We start from the raw sequence: 13,610 nt of genomic DNA on the forward strand, positions 1-13,610 counted from the left end.
CTGTAGCGCTGCATGGGGTTGTTGTGATCCAAGTGCAGGACCCGGCACTTGGCCTTGCCTCATGACTGCAGGCCTTGGTTCTCCTGGTGGGCTTCAGCCACCCTGATATTTGCTGGAAAGGGAACACAGCCATCCATCCTGTGCCTCCAGCGTGTCAACTGCACCACACAGCTTGGTGTCATCGGCGAACTTGCTGAGGGTGCACTCCATCCCCCTGTCCATGTTGCCAACAAAGACGCTGCACAGCACTGGTCCCAGTACCAGCCCCAGAGGAATGCCACTTGTCACTGGTCACCATTTGGACATCGAGCCATTGACTGTGACTCTCTGAGTGCAGCCATCCAGCTGGTTATTTATCCACCGAGTTGTCCATCCGTCAAATCCATGTCTCTCCAATTTAGAGACAAGGATGTTATGCAAGACAGTGTTAAATGCTTTGCATAAGCCCAGGTAGATGGCATCAGCTGCTCTTCCCTTATCCACCAATGCTGTAACACCATTGTAGGTTGGCCCCAAATTTGTCAGGCACGATTTGCCCTTAGTGAAGCCACGTGTGCTGTCCCCAGTCACCTCCTTCATTTCCACGTGCCTCAGCATAGTTTCCAGGAGGATCTTCTCCATGAGGTTGTCGGGCCCAGAGGTGAGACTGAGTGGCCCGTAGTTCCCCGGGCCTTCCATTTTTCTGTACTTAAAAATGGGGGTTATGCTTCCCCTTGTTTTTTTCGGCATATGGGTTGTTATTTGGGAGAACAGACCGACCCCTCCCCAGCTACGACCCCCTTGCAGGTAGTTGGAGAGCACGGTAAGGTGCGGGGCCGCCCGCGGTGGGGCAAAAAAGGCTTCGGTGGGATTCGAACCGCCTACCCCTCACACCAGGGCGGAGAAGCCGAACCACTGGTCTGCGGGAACCCACCCGCCCGGAGCGGGGCACAGCGCCCCCTACAGCCCTCACAGTGCGCCGCGCCCCAACGTTCCACCCGACCCCCACCGCCTGTGCCCCGCTCCGCTCCTCCCGCCCCTGCCACCCGCCTCCCCTGCCCACCCGCACGGTCTCCGCCCTTCTCCAGCCCCCGTTCTTCGCAGCGCCTCCCTCATGTGACAAGTTGCATTTGAGCCTGGCACCAAAACTTGTTGCCACTGTTAAATTCATAACAACGGCCGAAGCACTGAGAGATGTAAAAGTCCTTTAGCAAATACTGGTGTGAAAGAAACACAATAAGTAAGAAATCTAAGTGGTATTACCCATAAATATAGATAAATAATTTGTGAAAGATCTTAAAAAAACATGCAAGCAATATAAATGCCTTCCTCAAGATCATGAACACAGAGGGAGTTGGTACTAGCAGCTGGGAGTATCAGGACATACGTTCCAGTTCTGGCTTGAGCTGCTAGCTGCAGGCCACTTTCAGAAAATAAGTGTATATTAAATATTTAAAATGAGGGGTAGGATTAAGGCAAATTCTCACATGGAAAAATAACAAAACTCACACACATTACAATTCAGAGCTACTGGCAATAATACAGTAGCAAATGAAATGCAGTAAGCATTCTCATTTCTACAATATCTATTAAAAAAAAAAAGGGATGCGTTCATACCAACATGTATGTAGAACTTGCACTCCACTGATATTGAAAGTATTTCAAACCATTTTCACGGTGTTGATTAATCCCTTATCACATGGATTACACAAAGCCTTTTTGTTTTACTTTAGATTATTCCGAACTACAGGATAATACGGGTATTCCTTGATGTAGCTGAAATACTATTCACTAATCCAACGATAAGATAACATGAATTGTGCACAAAATAACAGAGTTTGGAGGGTTTTAAGCATCATATGATCCAATAGAATTTTTATTATGCATCATTTTTATCAACACATATCAATGCTGCCATAAACTACTGCTTTATGCACATTCATTTATTGTATCTATATTGCTGCTTTCTAACAGATTATTAATTTTAGCAGTAGACATCTTGGACAGTTTGCTGACTGAAAAACCAAAATACACGTATGTGCACACAGATACCCTTCCCCCTCCCATATATATGTACATGCATGCATGTGTCTTATAAAAATCAATTCTTTTATCACTGAACAATAACATGTCCTAGCTTGTACTGGATCTGCTGGGAGAAAATACAGCTGCTCTGACAGTCTGCAAAAGGTGCTAAAATTCCAGAGGTACATGTCCACAGCAGAGAATGCCCACCTGGCAGCTCTCCCGGCCGATCCCACCTGCTGTGGCACAGCCTGGAACAGCAGCTTCAGGGTAAACCAGCAGGTTGTTCAGGGTAAAACAGCAATGTAGTCGCTTTCGTCAATTTCTGTAAAGAAATACATTAAAAAAAAAAAAAAAAAGATGACATTGCAAATGGCTCCCCTGAAAGCTGATGGTGAGCAGGATGGCCCCTGGCTGTGTTGCCAGGCAGGTGTCAGTAACTCGGTTTGGTTTCTCAGTACTCTCTCTCCTACAGCAGGGGCAACGTTAAGGCCCTGTGCCCTACAGACTGGGTCCTCCACGTGCCTGCATCGTCTTTCCTGAGCCTGCAAGCGCTGTAAATTACTGTGCTAAACAGTTGCATCCACGTGAGACCCCTTCTTCCCGAGAAACAGACAAGTGCTGGAAATCACGCCTGCTCAGTGAGTCAGACCAACAGCTGAGGTAGCTGTGACTATAGCCCAATGCAGTCTTGCTTAGACCTGGAAGAGTTTCCAGCTTGTTTTGCAGCCTGTGACCCGATGGGTACAGCAGGTATGGAAAGTGCCTTCAAAAGCGCGGGAGGGGTGCTGGCAAGTCACCAACAGGATCTCTCTACTCATCCTCCTCAAACCAAGGACATAACAGTGACAATGGACTATAAAACATGGTCTACCACCTTGTGAAAACCTCCATCTTTATCCTACCCTTTGCATAATATTTCTGTCAAGTAGAGACATTGTATCCTTGTCTTATGCCTGGGACTTGTCAGCATAAGTTAGCAAAAGATCAACCAGAGGCTGAACTCTCTGGTTCCAAAGCTGTGATTCTGAGCACAAGGCTATATGTTTCTTATTTTCAACATACTAAATTAAAAAATTAGCCATGTTTTAATACAAATCTCAACAAACCACAAGCTGGCTGGGTTTTCTCTTTTTTTTTTTTTTCTTTAAATCTCTCCCCCCCACCCCCCCTTCATTTCTAGCATTTTAAAAATAACTGAGTTGGATTTTGATATTAGAATAGCTCTCAACCTGGACAATGAAGGTAAAGGACAGCCTCAACTCCCAGTGCAGTGCAGGGGCCTGGCAGCTTGGCAGAACCACATTGAGTAAAACTGGTCCTCAGCCTTCCCTAGCCTAGAAGCACCAACACCCATGGAGGAGTGAGCTCTGGGCAACATCACAGTTTGCTGTCTGTCTCTCTTGCAATTTTAACTTGTTAACTTGTCATGGATGGGGGTATGTAACCTGTGAGCTAGGAATAATCCTTTTCCAGTGAACATAAGAGAGAATGACAGATGTTGAATTTCTGTCCGTGCACGCTGGTCTCAGAGGACACGTAGCAACTATTCACCACAGACCTGTCAATGCAGTCATCTTAAAAAAAAAAAACCAAACAAAACCCACAAAGGCAGAGCTAAATTTCTCACCATCATAAATGTTGTCCTTTCCTGACTTGAACCTCTGGCTTTGTGAGCCCTTTGGTTTCCCTACTGGGTAGCGAAGATTTATTATTAGACCTTGATTTGGCTTTTCATAAGTGTATATGAGGTCCTTTAATGTTCTGAAGACCCTCTCTGGAACACCTTCAGAAGTCTGCAAGGAAAGGAAAATAAAGTTTGTTTGCAATTGCTCTTCACATAAGGTTACCACAATGAAAGGAATGACAGGTTGTTTCTCGTTTACCAAGGAGCTCTTTTGTAAACAGGTTTGGTGACAGAATATTGTGCTATCCTTAAAACACTATGGACACCTGTTTGGTGGCGTGGTTACGGCACCAAGTGTAACCTCCCTCACTGTCTTTTTGTTTAAAAAACGAACATCAGTGTAAAATATTGGCTCAGATGTGTGCTGCAGCAATCCACTACGGCAGAGCATCGAAGGGTGACAGCATTACAGACTTCCCTCTGGTGTTGAGAGCACAAATTTAGGGGCAACTTATTTAGTTCTCACTTAAAATGTTGGATTTAAACAACTATGTGACCAGCACAAGCCAAATGTTTTACAAAATATCAACATTGTCAAGCAAAGGACAACTGCAGAGGCAGTGGACATGTCTGAGGGCCCATATGAAAGCCCCCGTCACCAGCTTTCACTTTGAGGCAGGAGTTTACTATTTGTGTCAGATTTGTGAGTTGCACTGGGGACTCCTGAGGCCAAGCGTGGAGGATGGCCGTTCTAAACAGGGGAACGGCGTTCTCACGAACTACTTTTTAGTGTGTGGTTTCATACAGCTGGACTGAACTGCTTCCACGGCACAGCCCCCCAGTGCTCTGTACACTTTGCAACACTGGTGACTTCAGGACAGTGACAGACAGTGAGCACATTAATCAGCTCTAATCACAGCATGGATTCTACTACTAGTCATTAAAAGTGAATGGGGCTTTGGTTTCACTTCATTTGCTACCTAACAAAGAAACATGTCCTTATTTTCTTTGGTTTTCTGCATCCCTTATCTTCCCTTCAGCCCTATATGGACTGGGTGCCACTGCCTCCATGTACTGGGTCTGGCTGGGATGGAGTTAACTTTCTTTGTAGCAGCTGGTGTAGTGCTATATTTTGAATTTGTGACTAAACCAGTGTTGATAACACACCCCTGTTTTGGCTGTTGCTGAACAGTGCTTGCACAGCCTTGAGATTGTCTCTTTTTCCTGCTCTGCTCCCCCAATGAGTAGGCTGGGGGTGCGCATGACGCTGGGAGGGGACATGGCCCAGACAGTGGACCAGAACTGACCAAAGAGACATCCCATTCCATATGACTTTGTGCTCAGAAATAAAAGCTGAGGAAAGTGGGGACGTTTGTGGTTAGGGCACTTGTGTTCCCAAGTAACCATCAGGTGTGCTGAGACCCTGCTTTCCAGGAGGTGGCTAAACATCTGCCTCCTGATGCAAAGTAGTGACTAAACTTCTTTGCTATACTTGCATGCAGAACTTTGCTTCACCTATTTAACTGCTTTTTATCTTGATCCAGGAGTTTCCTAATTTGTGCTCTTCATGTTCTCTTCCCCCCACCCTGTCCCACGAAGTGGGGGAGTGGGTGCTTAGCTGCTGGCCGGGGTCAACCTACCGTACTCTAGAAAGTTCATGGATGAATCTGGCCCTTAAAAAAACTAAACAATCTCCCTTCCACCATCATTGTATTATTTCAGTATATTATTTTAGAGAGCCAAAACAATCTGACTTAAGAATTTGAAGAACAGAACTCTCCTTTTACATTCTTGGCAAAAACTTGTAAGGAAAATAGGGTTTGAAGAACCTAAAAGTGTTGAGTTATTATCTGCTGATAGGCAGGACAACAAAACCCAGAAGAGTGGCTATTGTCCAAAATAGACTAATTTTTTGTCAACAAACCATTCAATTCCTCATGGCAAATTGTGTCTTTTGTACTCAGTCCAAACCACTAATAAGCAAGAAATTACCAGCATATGAGAGCTTGGTGTGTGCTTTATGGAGTGAGCTCCTCATTCCACTTAAAAGGTACTTAATTGTTGGCAGTCCTGTTGGCTGTGCTACTACAAGCAGAGGAGTGAGCCAGATTTTTAAGTGTTCTCTCACCTTCCCTAGGGATTTCATTGATGCACTCTGCTCTTATGCTTATTCAAACAATGAGCAGCATTATCTGGGGGCATCACTTCAGGTGGCCCAGAATCACAGATAATTGTAAATAGGTCTCTTGAAATCAAAAAGATCCTTCCAATATTCAAAAACCCCTACAAGATGCTGGGTGCAATGGCAGAGCTTTCAAATTAAAAAAAAAAAAAAAAAGCTAATTTGGAACAGGAGCAAGTAATGAAAGTGATAGATTTTTCTTCAGTGCTATGAAAAAGAAATAGTCAAATCAGAAAGCAGCTCATCAAGAAATAACAGATCCACTTAGGTTCTAAGGGTTTTCTACAAAGATAATAGCTACTTCTGAGCTCATATGTAGTAAGTATAACATTAAAAAGCCAAGAATTGAGTAGAGAAGAAAGCAAACTTGGAAATATTTTCTAAGGTAATGTGTTCATGTTTATTATTTTTTTTAATCATGACAGTGGCCTTTAGTGCAATCTTTACAGATGAAATGAGAGTTACTCACCTGTATTCTAAAATATCCTTGGTCTTCCCTGAAGATACGGTAAGTGTAGATGAGTTTTTCAAAGCTGTGAAAAACATTGTCGTATACATTATGCTTTTCATCAACTGTCAGACCACTGCAACTTGCTTAGACTCCTACAGCTGATCTTGACAGACATGTTTTGGTTTTGCTTGTATCTTAAAGTAAACAGCAATACAATGAGAGACTTAAAAAAAAGAAACAGACCTAAAGGAATACCTACTGCTAAATATCATCAATTACATATATGCCCATTCACTTTTCCATTTGATTCATATCTTGGAACCTTCAAAATACTTGAGATTCTCTAAGTCATATGTTTAATCTTCTGTTAGCCAAAATTAGTCACGCATGTTGTTTCCTTAAGCCTCAGAAACCCAAATATTAATTTATCATACCTTGCTAATTCAGACCTGAACCCCTATTCATCGCCATGCAGATCTCTCTGATTTTGGACCAAATTTATGGTGCTCTTTTTTGCCCTGTGTGTATGGTAAATGTAGCTAAGAGTGCTCTGTTCAATCTGCAGTCACTGCATTTTGCTGAGCATAGATCTTGGTAAAGCACGTCCAGCTAGCTCCCCTCCACATCGGCTACCTGCCTGAGCTTTCCTCCGGCTTCTTGAGTGCATTTCCTATGCTGAGTTTTGTACTACTACAGCTCCAATGAAATAGATCTGGTAAGTCAAAGCAATGAAAATGATTCAAGTTTATACACCCAGAAAGGGCTGGATGTCACTGAGAATTTGTATTACATGTTCTGAGGCAATAAAACACAAAATAGAGCCTGGAACTCCACTCCACTCCCTTGCTTCCATAGGATGGCTAAGTCCTTGCTCCCCAGCAGCAGAATTGCTCCATGGCACTAGACACCTCTTTGTGCAAATGTCAACGTGGGAATAAACTGCAGGCAAAGCAGTGGCACACCCATTGTTAAGAACTGCAGTACCTCCATCAGCAGTGAGGAGGAGAGCCGCAGCCTGGTTGACTCTCAGCCTTTACATCAAGTTGGACTAATCACCAGACAACCTTTTCACAATGGAAAGAGTGCTAACATGTGCCCCTCCTTCAAAAATGCAGCTATAAGGAAGCCTTAAATAGCTGCAGACAAAGACAAAAGTGAGGTGTCCATCTTTCCCAGAAGTCGTACTCAAGGGGAAAATGGGCTGGCTTCCAACCAACTACCACATCCGTAAGAGAAGCAGTCACTGTTCAAAAGAGCGATCTGCAGCTGAGAACAAGGACAAAAGATTCACTTGGGATATGACACAAGACTGCAATGCTGTATGGAAGCAAGCACATTGGCATGGAGTGATGCCCTGAAAGATGCAAATGTGATCTATCATATTGACAGAAGCTGGCAAGGATGCAAGGGGAGAGAGAAAGAGAGAAAACCATATTAATCTAAGTAGTGGTATAGAATGATTCTGTAGAAAACTTGCAGTTCACCTTTCACACAAGATCTACTGGCATTCCTTGGAAGAACGGAAGAGGTGAGGGGGTTGCCACAGCATACACAGGCGCGTGAAGTTGCAGAATGTTCATGTAATCTGCTTTCCTTGTGGGACCCCTCAAGTAACTGCAGCACCACAAATTCATACTCTTATTCCCTCCATGCTGCCCCACACGGTGACCCTTCGAGCTGTCTGTACCTGCAGATATTCCAGATGTGATCAAGTACCAGGCTACTTGAACCTAGAATACGTTTGATTTGACTGGAGTACAGCTAGAGATGTATATGACACTGGACATATACTGAAGGGCACATATGATATTAGAGACTTTACAGTGGGCTGAGTCTGTGAGCCCCTCTGCTGAAAGCAGACACTATGGCGGAGCAAGAGACGCCACTTTTTTAACACAGTGTGAGCCTGGAAATGTCTGCAAACAGCAGGTAGTATTAAAGACCTGAGAGGTTGTGCAGTAAAATTGAATGAGACAGAGATAGAAAAGCAAAACAGAAGGGAGCTTAGAGTTTGCAAAATGAGAGAATGTTTCGTATCTTGAAATATAAGATTACTCTAGGGTTTTCAAAGAACTTATGAACTAAACCTAACACAGACCTTTATATAAGAGTAATTTGATTCCACAGACATCCCATCCTCTCATCTATCTTCTCATCCTCCTCACATGTGATACCTCCCTAAACTCCATTTTGCAGTTGTATCACAAGAAGGCTGTTGAATTCTTGGAGAGGTGTTAGCAGAAAATGGCGTCCAGTCACCAGCACCCAGAAAGTGACTGCACAGGTCCTGCTTCTAAGAAAATCATTCTTCCTTTGGGTTTCCCAATTAAAAATTATTATTTTTAACAATATGCAGGTGTTTGGACACTAAGGCTACTGATGGCTTTGGATATATTTTGTCAACAGAAATAAAAATAGCTTTAATGGCAGCTATTCAGAAGATGAACTGGAGATCATGACCATGATCAAAAAAGGCAGTAAAGTTGCAAAGATAAGTCAAGCACAAAGAAGGGGGGATGAAGCAGCATTTGAAAACAAGGTCTTTTCACTGGTATGCATGTTCATCAGAAGGATTTCAGCTGTAACTACATGAATTGATCTGTCATGAGAGGGAGAATCTTAGGGTGAAAACCTAGCTTAGGGGACACATAAATTTAATGGTTACTCTGGAAATAAACTACTTTGTTCTGCAAAAAAAGTTACTATGGACTGCGATAAGGATGAGACTTCCAGTTAGAGCAGATTTACTTTGATTCGAAGAGTTGCATCAGAGGGATGCATCTTCTGTTTTCTTCCTCCTTGAGATATCCATGGAAATTCACATGTTCCTGGCTTAAGAGTATTTTATAAATGTGGGTGTTCATTCTTTAAACATAGACATAGAAGTGAGAAGAAAAAACCCAAACCCTACCAGAAAATGATAATTTTTGAAACTTGTTCTTTACTTGTCATCCAAATTTTGTCAGGTTACTGCCTGGATATTATTTGGCTACTGTAATTTTTATTGAATAAATATGAAACTACCTTTAAAATGGGAACTTCTGTTTCAACATTAACTGCAAAATGCTTACCAACAGCTGCATATGGTACAAATTAATAAAGTCCCTGGTCTGGGCACAGGGGAGATTCAGTGGCAGAAAAGCAGGGTGAGAAGACCTTTTTTTGGTAGAATGACATGTTGAGCCGTAAGAACAGTAGCAAGAGCCGTAGGTCTGGACTGGGGCACTGTCAGAGACCTGGGACAGCTTTGCATGAAAGCGACAGTGCGCTGTGGAGGAAGATGTGTCGGCAGAGCTGTGCACCGTGCCTGACTAAGAGAAGAGATGCTTTTGAATTGGTCCTATCATTCTGACTCCCAGACCCTCCATGGAACTCCCCTCCCCCTACGCCCTGATCAGTAGAGGACAAAAAAAGTTGTTTTCTGTAGCAAGTGGGTCAGTATCTCTGCCCACAGATCAGCTAATTTGAGAGGTGTGCATCAGTTCGTGCATCAACCACATTAGGTGCTAAGCAATGCTTTAAGATGCAATTTTAATCCAAAAGTTGTCTTGAAACAACACTGAGAGTTTCAGTGTTGGTTGCCTCCAGTTTTAGGACAGCTTTCCTCTGCCTAGGCAACCACTGACAGACAGTCCAGTCTCCGAGGGAATTCTGAGCCAATACTATCCGTTTGCTATCTGAAGACAACCTTTGCTGTCACTTCTGCAAGCCAGTATCTGTTACACCATTGCTGGCACCCTTACACTTTAAGTGTTACAGTTGTTAATGTACGAGTTAAAGTCAAATACACTAAACGCTAAAGTTTTTAACATTTTTTTTGACACTAAAAACCCAGAGCGGCTAGCTGGAAGTCACATGCGTTTTCCACATGCCTTCTGAGAACGCTGTCGACAGACAAAAGCATGTCCGCAAGCTATCACAAGGTAGATCTGATTTGGCCTTAAAAAAAAAAAAAAAGAAAAAAAAAAAGAAAAAAAAAGGAAAAGCAACTGTGTTGGTGTGGCACCAAGCTTAACCTTTACGTCAGCTTGCACCTGCCACAACATACTGTGCCCTCTGTTCCAGCAGTAGTTCAAACTCATTGTGCACACCTAAGCAGCCCCTCGCTTTCTCGTCTACCTCTACAGCAGGAGACCTCAACAGCCATCTTCTCACGTCAGGGGCTAATATTGTCGTTCTTCCTCTGTGTCGAGATCCCCATTTGTCCCTTTTGACAGGGTACGCATGCCCTTTCCCTCCCACGGTCCCTTCCCTCCCTGCACCCTCTATGTTGTCTCCTTCCACAGCATACCAAAAGCAGGTTCCTGCAGCTCCCTTCCCGAGGGCTCTGTTTGTCCTCCCCCACTTGCCATTTCTCTTCTCCTTACTTTGTCATTTCATGGACCTCCTTTCTTCTACCCACCAACCCCATAGTAGTCCATTTCCCTTTCCCTTTTTCTCCCTTCTCCTTTGATTTGTTTCAAAAGAAATGCGTTTTTGATTATTTGTAAAAACATCTTCTGATATTTTTTAATTAACTAGACATTGTTAAAAAATTTTCATGTCACACTCAAACACATTCAAGGAGAGTGTAAAACATTATAGAGTCAAACAAAGACTCAGAGTTACTAATTTATAAACTTTGAAGGCATTAAGGAACAAATCAATTATATATGAAAAGTGTAAAGCAGGCTTCTTGAAAGGGAAATAGAAATGCTATTCCCTACAGGGAAAGAAAATAATAAAATTTTAATTGTAGTAATTAAAGTTGAGGACTAGAAGTAGCAATTTTCTTTGCCCGTCTTGTTCATGGACTTGTCATACGAGTTTGAACAGGACATTGTAGCTTTCTGTCTCAGCTTATGTTCTTACCTCAGACAAAATTCCTTTGAAGCACAAGGGTAAGCTTTCATTAGATAGAAAGCCTATGAAATAGGAGCTGTTTTGTAACCTACCATGAGACTTTTCACTGTCTCAACAGTGCTAAAATGGTATTTACTCATCATTACAGAGGCACTACCTTTGAGTAAGGTTCTTACTATGTTTTGGCAGGCTAAGCTATTTTCTCTGGGTTCCCCTTACCATCTGCAGAGAGACACAAGCACCAGCAGATTACAGTTCATCTATCCTCTGTTGTATAACATGTCTTTTGCAAATGCCACACTCTCACCGCTCACTGTAAAGGAAGCCTAAGGCAACCGGCGTTACTTGAATACGTATACACGCCCCCTTGAAGTCTGTTAATATTAGGGAAGGACTATTAATTTTAGAGAAGATGAACGCTTGTCTTTGCGTCTGTCTGAAAACTCATACAAAATTTAGTATTAGAGTACTTACAAAACACAGAGACACAAGGCTCCTTCCACGCTTTCACTCTCTCGTATTAAATAGCTACCATTCTTTCCATTCTTGCCCAGCAGTTCTTCACAGGCTCTTCTTGTTATCTTTCCATGAAAAAATGGGAACTCCATGGACAAAAGAAAACAAGGTCTTTCACCTTTCAAACCAATTCCAGAGAAAGTCAGAAGCCTGGCATTGAAAGAAGACTTATTCCAAGTGCAGCTGTCTGCAGACAACTGAAATTGGAGGCGCTAAGTACACACGTGAGTTCATCTGTGTTGTTATCACTGACCTGTCTGTAATGAAGTCGGCTCTCAGCCGGTGCTTACAGCTCACGAATGCAGTGAAGGCAGGAAATTAGAAATGGTTTGTCTGCACTGGTCACAGTCCACATCAGAAAGGAAGAGTCTTTTGTCACAATATATCAACAGAATTGACATTCAAGTTGTGCAATAGCTTTGAAGCTATGCAATAGCTAAGTTGACATACAAGTATAGTTATATTTTTAAGTCAATTTATATGCTTAAAGTTGCTCAAAGCCCTGCAAATAGGCTTCTTGCTCATAGTTTTGAAAAATGGTGCTTGGTTTGATTCCTTTCCTTTCCAGACTTGCCTTCTAACACAGTTGTTTGGGTTTTGTTGTCTTTTTTTAAATTTTATTTTACTTGATTTTTCAAGTTTCGGTGAAAGTTGGTCACAACATTTTAGAATAAGATTTTTCAAAACAGAGCATCTCCCCCCCCACCCTTCTTATTTTTAAAGTATAGCTATTTTATGAAGAAGTTCTGCTATCTCTATGATGTGATTTAGGAAACATGGCAGGAAGGAGAAGGGGATCAGACAGTGCCTTTTGTCACCCCTGGGAAGCTGCTGTCAATTCAACAAGGACAGGATACAGCCACGTGTGGAACTGCTGCTCCCTGATGGAGGAAATTCTGCCCAGCTCCATAGGAGATGCTTTCCCAGGCATTTTGTATTTTCCCAGCTGGGAGCCAATGACAGAGGAGGAGCACATAGACCTGGAGAAGCAGAAGATAAGAACCAGGGTGGACGGTGTTTGTGAGGGAGAGCAAATTGAGGGAGTACCTAAAGATGTGGGCAAAGCAGTGATTCAGATGGCAAGAATGGCAAGAGTGACAGAGTCCTCAAAGGGGGCAAGAAGGACCTGGGATCCCTGCAATACAGCCCTCTCTTGAGGTCCAAATGGAGTCCAGATACATGAGTGTTGGCACTGGTAAAGGTCTTCCTGATTTCAAAATATGCTGTTTGCCCATTCACCTCTCAGCTCTGACACCTAGGGCCAACTCTTTCTTAACTATGAAGTCCTAATGATGGGTCATGAATTCCCTGTTGCCAAGCCATGCTGGTGACCCCTCACACCAAGGTAATGACCCCTGCAAATTCCATTTAAGACAGTAACATCCAGCACCACTACTGCCACTTACCTCATTAGTACCGGTGACATTGGACCTGTGTGGTGCAATTCCAGGATTCACCTTGCTGGAGAACTGCATGGAAGACAAGGGAATGCCAAAAGATGACATTTTGATATTTCCCCCATCTTCTGCGCATATACTCCCCAGTTTCACAAAACTCCAAGTAACTTGTGATGGCAAATGCTCAACAGTTAGGATGTGCCATAGTTACAGCATGCTGCTGGCAATATCTCAGTTCTCCCTTTTTGCAAATGAACCATGGTAAAGGATCAGGTGTGATGGTGGGCATGGGCAATTATATGACTTTATTATTTTTCTGTGTGTCATCTACCTCACTAAAGCCATAGATTGGGCTACGCTACAGGATTAAGTCAGGACTGTACAAGGTGAGGAGGACATTATCTATAGGAACTCTTGTCTTTTTTTGTTCAAAATCAATAGGTGAATTTGAGAAAAGAAAATGAATGTTTGTGGTGTTTTGAACTGGTCCTGTCATTCTGACTCCCACATCCTCCGTGGGACTCCCCTCCCCCCACACTCTGATCAGTAGAGGACAAAAAAAGTTGTTTTCTATAGCAAGTGGATCAGTAT

General features: G+C 43.0%; 1 protein-coding gene across 1 annotated transcript; it reads right to left on the minus strand.

Annotated features, from left to right (window-relative positions):
• Positions 1–1,904: 1,904 nt before the first annotated feature.
• On the minus strand, positions 1,905–13,038 carry LOC309686053 (SH2 domain-containing protein 1B-like). The gene is made up of 4 exons (XM_082498582.1): positions 13,029–13,038; positions 6,283–6,346; positions 3,635–3,800; positions 1,905–2,329 (listed from the first exon to the last, which is right to left on the minus strand). The coding sequence occupies exons 1-4, from the start codon at positions 13,031–13,033 to the stop codon at positions 2,292–2,294; spliced, it is 273 nt and encodes a 90-aa protein (XP_082354708.1). The 5' UTR covers positions 13,034–13,038; the 3' UTR covers positions 1,905–2,291.
• Between the last annotated feature and the right edge of the window lie 572 nt (positions 13,039–13,610).

This window comes from Vanellus vanellus (genome assembly GCF_965231255.1).
Source record: "Vanellus vanellus genome assembly, chromosome: 1".
NCBI lineage: Eukaryota > Metazoa > Chordata > Aves > Charadriiformes > Charadriidae > Vanellus > Vanellus vanellus.